At 36.2% G+C, this 12,343-nt stretch overlaps 1 protein-coding gene across 1 annotated transcript in view; it reads right to left on the bottom strand.

Moving 5' to 3' along the window:
• Window positions 1-11,148, bottom strand: part of LOC103510420 (homeobox protein PKNOX2-like) — a 22,251-nt gene extending 11,103 nt beyond the window's left edge. The window contains exons 1-4 of the mRNA XM_026824471.1: window positions 10,880-11,148; window positions 10,501-10,649; window positions 5,489-5,660; window positions 2,247-2,520 (exon numbers count right to left, since the gene is read on the bottom strand). Of these exons, the coding sequence (XP_026680272.1) occupies window positions 2,247-2,520; window positions 5,489-5,660; window positions 10,501-10,622 (568 nt within the window). The 5' untranslated portion in view covers window positions 10,623-10,649; window positions 10,880-11,148. The remainder of the gene's footprint in view (window positions 1-2,246; window positions 2,521-5,488; window positions 5,661-10,500; window positions 10,650-10,879) is intronic.
• Window positions 11,149-12,343: the final 1,195 nt, after the last annotated feature.

The following is a 12,343-nucleotide window of genomic DNA, read 5'->3' as shown; positions in this document are numbered from 1 at the left end:
AAAATTTCCTATCTTAAAATACTCCCCATGTAATGAGGGATCATTAAAAAGTGTCCAAAAATTGAACTTTTTTTTTTTTGAAAATTTTTCGAAGTTCGAAGCAACATTGACTTTGGTTGATATCTGGATGAGTGACTGTCCGATTTTTACCAAATTGTTACAGTCGCGTCCTTGTACCATACCGGGATAGCATACCAAATTTCATCGCTCTAGGACAGTGTTTCCCAACCTTTTCTCTACGATCGCCCCCTTTCAGAATTTGTACAGATTATCGGAATTGTGATCGCCCCTTTAATTTGATATATAGGTCGACTAGGTTTGTATAAGTCCTTCTATGGGAAAACATGTCGGCTTTTAATAAATAAACTGTAATAATTCTTTGAAGTTCTGCAAAATATATCTGCCTTTTTGGTTCTCTTTATCAAGTTTCGTTTATGTTTTTAGTTTGATAACTACAAGTTCGGCCATGCCTTTTCCACAAGTTTGGCCATGGCTCGGGATAAACTAGCGGGATTCCGGAGCGAAGCGACGGAATTCAGCTAGTATAGTATATAGATTAAACCGGTAACCGAACTTCAGTTTATTCAAGGTCACTACCTCCCCTCACATGGAAGTGTGTTTATGACGTGAGGGGCGTTAACCATTTTTTAGGTTTACGCTTCCCCTCTTGCCATACAGAGCTAATTTAGCTCTGGAATTCGGCTAACGATAGAGTCCCCATTTTTTTCTCGGTTAATGCGAACAGCTGATTTTTTTTAATCAGCTGATTATCCTCACTACGAGATTTTTACCCCCTCTCTCTAAATTTCGGTTTACGGTTAAGTGTTAAATAAAATACGACAAATGTCAAGAATTGACCATTGGGCCATTTTCTTGATGGATAATAATGAAACATGTCGGCTTTTAATAAATAAACTGTAATAATTCTTTGAAGTTCTGCAAAATATATCTGCCTTTTTGGTTCTCTTTATCAAGTAATGTAATCGGGTCAAATTTTCGATTGTCAGTTTTTAGTGCCAAAATACGTTTTGAGGTCCCTAGAGCCTAAATCCACAGTTTCAGTCAATAGTCCGTGTGTGTGTCTGTCTGTCCTTCTGTCTGTCTATAAACAAAATATCTCGAGAACGGTAAGAGCTAGAGACTTGAAATTTGATATGCGGCTGTAAAATGTGATAATGAACTGCGGGGGGGGGGGGATTTTTTTAATATCTACAGGGTGTCCCAGAATTTATGCTTAAATTGCTATTCTCGGAGCCTGTTTAAAATTTGGAAAAACAAAAAAAAAGTACATTTTTGATGCTGATATTATGGCAATATCGCGATTCGCGAAGTCCGCGAATTGGGTACTAACTTTGGATTTTTAAATGAGAACCCCTATTTTTTTTATTGCATACTCGTTTTCTACGTTAAATTTAAAGTATAATCGACTATTGACTGGAATTATTGCGGTTCGCGGTTTTCGCGGAATTTGCGGAAAACGCGAATCAGTGCTTAAAAATTACAAGTGCGACCTATCAAATCTGAGTGTTTTTGGCTTCCAAATTTTTTGGTTTCATTATTATTTCGATTTGGTGCAATATTTCGCTGTTTGCGATTTACACGGTGTTGGCGAAATCCGTGAATCCTACCTACATGTTTTCCAAAGGTACTTGTGTGATATATCAAATCATGTTTTTTACGCTTTGCATCTTCCCTTACTTATGGTGATGGTATTTTTTTCAATTCACTTCATTTTGATGGTTCGCGGTGTTCGCGAAATCCGCGAATCCTATAATTTATTTAAAGGTACGTATGTGACATACCAAATCATGGTGTTTTTTTTACTTCTAAGCCTCGTGGTGAAAATATTTTTTCAATTCATTTCCATCCATCTGTCCATCTTATCAAAGGAAAAAACTAACGAGCCTAATGACAAAGAAAACAATGTCGAAGACATGTTTTTGGTTTGTTTCTCGTTTTCTTTTTGTTTAATTTCAAAATTTGCTTGAAATCAATACCTAGGGTATTAATTCCCCATTTTGTTCTGTTCAGCTGTTCTATCTAAATGATTTTCATTGTTTTATACGGGACCTCGATTATTTCATCTTTTATATAGAACCTCGGTTTATTTCAACTACCCTAGGTCCCAATTAGTTGAAATAATCGAAGTTTGTCTATAAATAATCGAAGTTTGTCTATATTTCAAAAGCCAATTCGACCAGTAAAAAGTGGATTCTGTTGCATGCCAGTTCAAATAAAAAAGGTAAATAATAACATTTGAATTTTTGAGCACTGTTGTCTTACTTGTAAATGTGGATGAGGTGAGTGAGATATCGGACTACTAGAATCACTGGAGTGACCACTACTGTTATTGTTATGCTCTACAAATCCCCCACTCGAATAATCAGAACGAAGTAAATTCTCGCTTTGCATCTTCCCTTTCAAACATGTTATATATCTATTGCAAAAATCTTTGCACAACTCTTGAACTTTTTCCAATTCTAACAAGTGAATACGTAGCACTTGAATTGCTTTGATCATCTGAAAACAAGAGACAAATTTCATTATTATTTAGTTATGTTATGTTAGACAATGGATATTTACAACTTACAAGTCTTTTTATCCCGACTCGGAGTTTCGACTACTTTGTAGACATTTTCAAGTATCCACTGTTTACCATAACTCAGGGTGTTTATAAAGTCTTGACCAAGGGTGAGTTTCTCGAGAACCGTTCAAAATGTCAAAAAACGCCGAGACACCTATTTCATAATTTTTTGGGGGATCAATTTTTTTCATATGAGGTTGCGGCTCCGGCCTCCCCTTGTGGCCGCAACCGGCTGCAACTTGAAAATCTTAAATAGGTAATAACCCCCTACTTGTGATCCATCATATTAAAGGTCTTAAAAACCGTATTACTTTTGCTCTATATGCAAAGCTCAGACTTCTTCGTTGTTACGTCTCCGTCCTCCTGTATGGCGTAGAAAGCTGGACCGTAACAAAAGAAATCACCATAATTTCTGGCAAAGAAAAGTGATGCTCAGATTGGCAAGAGCCTCCTATAGAACGGTGGCAACAGGAGTACTACAGGTCATATCAGGATCCCTGCCAATAGAATTGATGATCGACACATGAGATTGAAGAAATGAGAGAACAAGTAAAAGAGAAGATGGAAGAAATGATGGACAAATGGAAAGAAAAGTGGACAAAACGTCTGATCAAGGACCTGGAAAAGTGGGTGAACAGGAAACATGGACATGTAATTTACGAGTTGTGCCAGTTTTTAACAGGGAATGGACATTTCAGAAGGTTCCAATACAGGATAAAGGTCTCCAAAATGAATTGCATCTACTGTGAATCGGACAATGACAGCGCAGAACATACGATATTTGAATGCCAGAAGTTTGAAGAAGAAAGGAAGCTGGGCGAAGACAAAGAAGGAAAACTGACGCCGGACAACATCATCGAAATAATGCTGAAGAACGAGGAAAGCTGGAAGAATGTGGAAACCATGGTAAAGAAGATAATAAACAAGAAAGAAGAGGACAATAGGAAGAGGAGTCAAGCCCCACGATAATAACCTGGTGAGCCTTGAAGAAACATACCCGAAGTAATGTCGTATGACGGTTCTGGGTATGTTTGCATCTGAAAAGGAGAGACAGGTTTTTAGTGGATAAAAACAATAACCGTAAAATTCAGTCGACTTTGACAATGGTTCAAATCACCAGCTTTCTATTTTATTTCCCGTGTTTTAGTGTTAAGTAATTGTAAGTAACAAACATGGTATCTTAAGGCTAAATAATTGAGAAATCACATTGATTGATCTCAGGTACCATAAGCATTGTACAAAACAATACAGTAAATAAACTTACCAGAGAGGTTAATATTTTCCTGATTCTGAACATAAGACGAAGATACACTCGCAGTTTTGGTTGATAGAATAGAGGGTGGTGAATGTTGATTAGAATTGTCGTACTCTCCCATTTCAGTTAGTACTGATGTTTGGATTCCTCCTCTTCCTCCCTCTCCTCCTGACCAGAGTAAAGATCCTGTAGAGGACAGCACCTGTGTCAATACCAACCCTATTTCAGTTTCTTTCTGTGTTCTTGAAAAAAATAAAAAACGACTTTTTGGTACCTATATCTTTAGTATTTCTCCCAGAAAGAAAAAGTATGGTCAAAATGAAATCTTCACTGAATAGGCCGCAAACGTTAATTCAAGCATCGATGCTTGTCGCAAATGTCGTTTCCCACTTACATACACTATGCTAAATTTTATGAGTTGACTTGGACTCGAACCACCAACCAACCTCCACATCCAAAGTCCACCGTGCTAAGCACTACATCACTAAGAGTAACCGCAAAAGGGTAGGTAGATCTCATCATTTCCAACAAGGTGTTCTGGTTCATTTTTCTAACTTCGGCTTCGTTTCTGAGAAATGAAAAAAAAAAAAAAAAAAAAAATGCAGACTTGCTACACCTGGTCACTGCTCATTTATGAAAGCTCCTTTTTGTGTTAACCTAACCGTATAATAACAATGGTCACTGCTCATTTGTGAAAGCTCCTTTTTTTGTTTAACCTAACCCTATGATAACATTGGTTACTGCTCATTTGTGAAAGCTCTTTTTTGTAGCAATTTTTTTATTGTAGTGGCTTCTGGACTAATACCAAATATAATAATAAATAAGTATACCCCTATAGGTAACACATCAAACTCATTGAACACACCGATACTTTTTACACAACCTATAACCCAACATACATAAATTTTAATACAGAAATAATAAATAAGAGGAAGAACAAAGAAGGTAAAAACTCTGCATTCATATTTTTTTACTTATTTATTTTTTTTAAGGCTTTAATGACAGGATTCTCACCTAGTGAGGTCTTCCACCCAACCGGGTGGAAGAGCTAATATGTAGGTACCTAGTTTTTTTTTTTTTTTTTTTAAGTGCAAATGCATATTTTTTCGAGTCAAAAGTTTGGGTCGAAGAACCTTTTTTAATTACTTTTGAGCGCATCTGTCATTCACTGGGATAGTCAGAAGAGTTAACTAGTACAATTACTTTTGAGATTTCGAAAACCAGATTCAGAGTGTAGCGATCTTTTCCGTATTTTGAGTCAAGGGGAGTAAACCAGTGTTCTTACGGGACTACCACAAAAAATCCCAGACAAAGCCCAAAAAATCCCTTATTTATATTTCATTACTTTCTTGTCCCATTACCACACCACTAGGCCTATTAAGTGCGCCGCAGGCGCAATTTTTCCCGATTTTCCTTGTAAAAAAAAAAAAAAAAAAAAAAAAAAGTCATCCATGATCCTCATCATCACGGAAGAGGAGTGGCTTCTCTCTTCCGTTTCGAGACGATAATACCTTAGGAGTTACAGTTCCCTCTATCAAACTCTTATAAAAAAAATAGGTAATGATCACAAGTAAGTACCTAACATCGTAAAATAAATGATAAATACGATGGACTTACCAAAGCATCAACCGTGCACTTGGATGACTTACCAAACCATCAACTTCAGCATCATTGATTAAGAATGGCTTCTGATCCCTCTCTTGGTGTTGTACGAATGCTTGAATATCCACGTTGAAACTTTCAGAGCTTGGAGATTCAGCTGACTGGGTAGCTTGCTCACAACGTTCAAAAAGAAGAGCTAACAGGGGAAACAATGGATGTCTGAAAATATTGAGGTGTAGAGATAAATTAGTAAATCACAATTTCAAATTCGAAATTGAGATTTTATAATATTTAATTTAACTACCTAAATTGAGAAGATAACAGGACGAGAGAGAAAAAAGATATAGGTAGGTAATAGCACCAGTTGTTTGGACTCTTAAAAATAAATTTTGAACATGGAGGAACATTCCGTCCGAAAACCCCAAATCATCCGATTTCCGTCCCAACCAAAAGAAGAAGAAAAAAGAATTTGTCATCCGAGTTGCGTTCGCGATACACCTGAGAGCTGAGAGTAAAAACTAAATAATTATGGATATAATGAGCAGGGTGACCAAAAATAACTGTACCTACGAGCTACGAGTAAACAGTATGATATAACTTCTGTATGCTACAGGACCATAGGAACAAACTATGAACATGAATGCTACTGCTATTATTTTTGTACTTGTCTACGTCGCGTCGTCCAAAGTTCCAGACTCACTACACAACGCAAGTCGATTTTTGGTGAAATGAGTTATTTAGCGAAATGGTTACCAAAAGGTATTTTGGAATCCTTATTCTCTCCCGGACATGATGGTATAAGGATATTTCGAGAAGGAAAAAAAAAAAAAAAAAAAAAAAAAAAAAAAAAAAAAAAACAGCGCCGTAATTATACTATAGGACAAAATTTAACACTAGATAACTTCAGATTTTCATTAAAGAAATAGTTTTTAATCTCTCCTGAAAAGTTGCCAAAATCGACTTGCGCGGTAGTGAAGTTTAAGATGACGATATCCTGAAGCTCATTGGATCTGAACAATATTCTGAGCTTGAGCTTCATCCAGGGTGTCTACCAAAATGGAAAAATAAAATTCCCTGACTTTTCCCGGGTTTTCAGTCCAATTTTTCAAAATTTCCAGTCTACTTTTCCAAGATTTTCCACCCTATTCCCACTGCGCCGCAGCCGATTTTTTATTATTATTTTTTTTCAAGCCTGTTAAATTTCTTCAATCTTTTTTCATCCGACTAGGGTAAAGTCTCGAGTCCCCCATTTGCACCATGAAATAACTGCGCCGCAGGCCAAATTTTTTCAAGATAAATGACCTTTGACCAAGATAATGACCTCAAGACTACTACAGCCATTTCTCTTTGATCTGGCTTTGGGACCCTAATAGGTATTTACTATAAGTGAACTGGCATTTTTTTTTTTTATTTAGAATAGAATAACAATATAGAATATAATAACAGCGCCGCAGGCGAAATTTTTGAACATTTTGGTCTAAAATCTTCAGAAATTCAGTCTCATCGAAATCCTAATCTTCAGCTCTGCAGGAGAATTTTTTTAAAAAGCATGAACCTGAAGTTTGTCATTATACAGTCTAAACATTCACATATCCTGGGGGGATGAAGGTTAACACAAAAAAGGGGGAAATGAGCAGCGCCGCAGGCGAAATTTTTTAAAATTGTGAACTACAATTTACAGAAACCAGAATTAACGAAATTGAAATTTTTATGGCCACAGGCGAAAATTTTGGTCTCCAATTTTAAAAAACTTAGTTATCAAGAACACAAAATTTGGCGCCGCAGGCGAATTTTTTGAAGATTTCGGTCTACAATAGTAAGAGAAGCAGACTTGCCAAAGGTGTAATCTTCAGGGCCGCAGGCGAAACTTTTCAGTAAGTAAGTAAGTAACCTGTAGCTTGTCATGTGTCAGTTTTTTATGTAATTAAATATGTGAAACGTGTCGCGCGACTCTTCATTTTAGTTTGTTCCTTATTATGAGTGGGAGTGCTTTAATTTTAATAAAATTTTAATTTTTTTTCTATAATTTTTATCACCCTATATCACGTTGAATACACAGCTTAAAAAATAAATAAATAAATTAAAATATTTTTCGTGGTACTTGAGCAGAAGTCACGTCGGTGGAATATTGCTATTGCTACCAAAGGAACTGGCACAAACGAGCAGTGATTAGTGTTATTATATATAGAGTTAGGCTCAGATTCTCAGAATAAGAAATAAGAATAACATAGAAAGATTAGAAAGAGATAAGAGGAGGGTTTGGGACTTTGGGTCTCAGAGTAAGAATAACATAGAGGGAGCGTTTAGGACCAAAACGAAAGACACTTTTCAAATCGAAGGTTATATAGATATCAGCTGATTTGGTACCAGTGCCGGACCATGAATAATTTCCTGGGTAGGATGATTTTTACAGAAATTTTGAAACATTATTTCTGCTTTTTTATGAAACTTTTACTTTTAACAACTTCTAAGTAAATTCGATGGGTATCTTATCTTATTTATCTATTGTGGTTTTCGAGATAGAGCGATCAGTGTGTGAAATGTGAATGGATCTTGTTCTTATAATATAAGATTATTGACTTTAAAATGTCATAAAACCATTCAGAAATCGGGGGAAATTGAGAATACAGACCGGGACTGCAAAATGTAAACAAAGTAGATTTCAATAATTTTCCACCAATGAGAGAAGAGTAAAGTCACGTGACTAAACAAATTTTTGGTTAGTCAGCTGTTCGTGAACTGTCCTTCGACCTTGATATGTAAAAAGACCCAAACCCTCCCTCTATGTTATTCTTACTCTCACGGTGTGTTTATGTACCGGGCTAGGATGAGCTCGGACGACGTGAGAACGCACTTAGTGTTGGGAACAATCGATTATTTCACATAATCGATTATCAATAATCGATTATAAAAAATAATCGATTAATCGATTAATAATCGATTATTCTAATACGTGGAAAAGTCATGAGAAAAGTGCCTTACCCTAGGGGGGGGCAAAAAAGGGGGAAATGAGCAGCGCCGCAGGCGAAATTTTTGAAAATTGTGAGCTACAATTTTTAGAAACCAGAATTAACGAAATTGAAATTTTTATGGCCACAGGCGAAAATTTTGGTCTCTAATTAAAAAAAAAACTTAGTTATCAAAAACACAAAATTTGGCGCCGCAGGCGAATTTTTTGAAGATTTTGGTCTACAATAGTAAGAGAAGCAGACTTGTCAAAGGTGTAATCTTCAGGGCCGCAGGCGAAACTTTTCAGTAAGTATGTAACCTGTAGCTTGTCATGTGTCAGTTTTTTATGTAATTAAATACGTGTAAAAGATGAGTATAGTTATTCCCCCCAATACATTTCTATAGAACACAAAATGACAGCGCCGCAGGCGAAATTTTTTTCGAGAAAATTTAAGGAGCTCCTTCAAGGTTGCATACTTTTTTTTTACTGACCAAAGTCTTTTTCTTGTTTTATAGGCTTTAAAATATTCCCAAAACTTTTTCATGAAGAGACAAAATTTCAGCACCGCAGGCGAAATTTTGGAGAGATTACATGTTGCCCCTTCATGGTTGCATACTTTTTTAATTGAAATCTTTGTCTCTTTTTAGGCTTTGAAAAATTCCCTGACTTTTCCAGTCTCCATGAAATTCCCTGACTTTTCCCGGTTTTCCAGTCTGGTAGACACCCTGTTCATCTTAAATGTCAAATATGGGACTTCAAAAACAAAAGATTCTTGCGGACCTCATTTCCTCATTTAATCACAGCTCAAGAATGGCCACCCTAACCACCGGTAGTGCTATACGCCATACGAGTTTAGAGTTCAAAGTAAGCATTGCGTTGGAAATTGGACTAATTCCAAATATTTCGAAACAGCATCAATGAAGTACTATCCCCATGTGGTCAGTGTGTATCTGTGTAAACAGTGTTTTTTTTAGATTTTTTTAATTTTTATTGATTGCAGGTCAAGGGCTGGGGGACGTTAAACAGGGAGTAGACCAGCTTAGTCTGGCTGGGGGACTATAAACAGTGAGTATACCAGCCTGAATTTTCATTGCTAATGAAATAGCAAAGGTTGAGTGCGAAGGGCATCCCCTTGTAAAATTCTGTAGCCAAAACCAAATGTCAGCCCAAAAGCCATCACCTTAGAGCTGATTGAGGGCTGACAAAAAACGCCGACCCCGTCTGTACACGGGAAAAGGCAAAGAAAAAGAAGATCAATTGTAGGTCGAGGGATCCGAGTTTCTTCCAGAGGGTAAAATCCGAGTTTCGTACCTATTATTATTAATATATATATATTTTTAAATAATTTATTATTATTTACTCATGTCAAAAACAGAATCTCCAGAGCTTCATTTAGAGGTACCTACTTTAATTTCTGATTATTTCTCCCCCATTTTGAACATCCTTTCTCCCTACGGCTTTCTACATTCAAAAACCCTGCTATTTCATGGTCGTTCAAGATAATTATGTACTGTAAGTCTAGCAAAGTTTGAGTGTTAGAACACGGGTCAGTTTTTGGAATTTTTGCCATCCTCTGGTTCAAATTGAACCAAAGATACACGGGGTAACAAATTAAAAAAAAAAAAAATCAAAATTTGGTGCCGCAACAGCCATAGTGTGAACAGATCTCAACTTTTAGAAATGAAATTGGTCTTAAAAGAGAGGTAATATGGTCTATCTACTATCTACTCATCTAATTAGTTTTCTTCTAGCTTTAACACATTTTGTACCATGGTCAAATATTTGGAGAAAAGTCGGGGTACCTGAAAAAAACCCAAAATGATTTCGAAAAATGTCCAAGGAACTTTTAGTAGCCCTTTGCCTGTACTATTCGTCGCTTTCGGCTATAGCTTTGTGATACACCCTATATTATTAACACATGCTGGGTGAACAGGAAAACGATAACAAAATCGTAGATTCCTCAGGTCATTTCCAACAAAAAATATTCTATATTCCATAATATCTTTCAGTCATAATTTTATTCGTCAAAAGTAGGCTTGCAACTACTCACAGGTTTTGTAGACAAGTATGACTATTTATTAGACCACCATTACAAAAAAAAAAACTCACTTGTATACAGCCCGCTTATCTGCTTCAAACACTGCTTGATCTTGAGGTTGTGAAGGAACTGGCTTTACATTGTTTGCAACTGCAGTTTGATCATTAATTATATTTTCTTGGTATGAAACCATGGTGTTTATATCTTTACCGATACATATCTGGAGGGGGGAGAGAAAAAAACAATGTGTCAAATCTTTAACCCTTTAATTAGAACTTTTTAATTTCACAATAGAACAGTTGTAACTGGAACTTTACCCATTCCTAAAGCAATTATCTTCCCCTTACAATATAGAAGATTTTTAAAGTTTTAGTTACTAAAAGACCCGAGTGTTTTACTGGATTTGAGAAATGCTGGAGATAAAATAGATATACCTAGGTAGGTACTTACATTTTGAAATCATTATCAGTTCGACGCTTAGATGATACTTATCAGGTCAAAGAGAAAAATGTTTAAATTTAATATTAATACAAGACAAGAAGAAACGAGCTTGAAGGATGCAAGGAGGTTGAAGGAGGATGAACGAGACAACGAGAACACAACACACAACACAGAGATTGATATTGAAATTGAAGTGATTGAAAGTTGATTAGTTGAAAGAGGGAACGAGGAATGCAGAAGAAATGACATCTAAAATTCCGTTCAGTCGTCAGTCCGCAACCGCAACCGGCAACCGTAATCAATAGGGAATAGGAGGTCAGTGTTGCCAGGTTGGTCAAATGTGATTAGTTGATTACCGTACAGTTTAGTCAAAATTACCGTACATCAACGCGACTTTTGTCATTTTGTCGCGCGTCAAAAGTCGCATTAGTCGCATAGTGGAAGCGTGTCGCACGACACGAGAGTGTCGCACGACACGAGAAAAAGTCGTGCGACCATGCGATTTCTATCCTATGAAAGTCGGTCCGGATCAAAGGAATGTCGCGTAGCAATGCCAGTGGAATATTTATTTGTTTTCTCAATATAATTATTCCACCGTGTTCGTTATCTGTTACGTTCTTTTTTGTACAAATAAAACGATAGGTAAAAAAAAGAGTTATAGATAACGAAGAAAAGAAAATAATAATAATTAATTATTACACCTTCAAAAATGTAAAATAACCGTGATCTATTCAAAAAGAATTTAAATTTACGCGCGTTTCTAACATGGAAATTTCATTTAAACAAAAAACACGTTTTGAAAAAACAACACTAGCGACACTAGCGGGATCCTGACGCGTAAAACTGTGCGGTCTAGGCAGACGTCTTTTTCCAACCCTCTGTCCCGGCGGCAATTTTTAAAATTTATTTTATATTTATTTTTGTTTGCTTTGTAATTCGCTTGTTTGTAATATCTAATTTAAATGAAAAGTTAATATAAACGTGCAAACTTAGAGATAAAAAGTAAAAAATTAATTCAGATTGTACAAGTTGCGGGAAAAAAATCAAAATTTCGAATTTCCCGCCAACTTTACACGCTCATGAAGGCTGTCTTAAGTTACCATTACCACATCATTTTCCACACGCCGAGAATGGCCTATCTCAGCCCAGTACATAAACACACCGTCAGGGTTAAATAAAATACAACATATACAGGGTGAACACGAAAAACGTTACCAAAAGCCTAGGGCCGGTAGATTCTTGAGGTCATTAGGGAGATTTCGCATCGCTTCTTGATCCCAATAACGCAACCCATGTTGGCGCCATGTTTTTAGATTTAGCAAAGCGTGCGAAAACCAAAATACGATAACCCAAGCGAACCTAGCGGACGCTCAAGTAATCATACCTTTTATTTGTTCAATGTTTTGTCTTGTCCTAACTAATGAATGAAATTAATAAAACAAATTATTCAAATCAGTTTTTGAATTAATTAAT

Source organism: Diaphorina citri, unplaced genomic scaffold, assembly GCF_000475195.1.
Source record: "Diaphorina citri unplaced genomic scaffold, Diaci psyllid genome assembly version 1.1 scaffold598, whole genome shotgun sequence".
Lineage (NCBI taxonomy): Eukaryota > Metazoa > Arthropoda > Insecta > Hemiptera > Psyllidae > Diaphorina > Diaphorina citri.
Note: the sequence above shows the minus strand (reverse complement) of the source record. Positions and strands in the feature narration are given on the sequence as shown.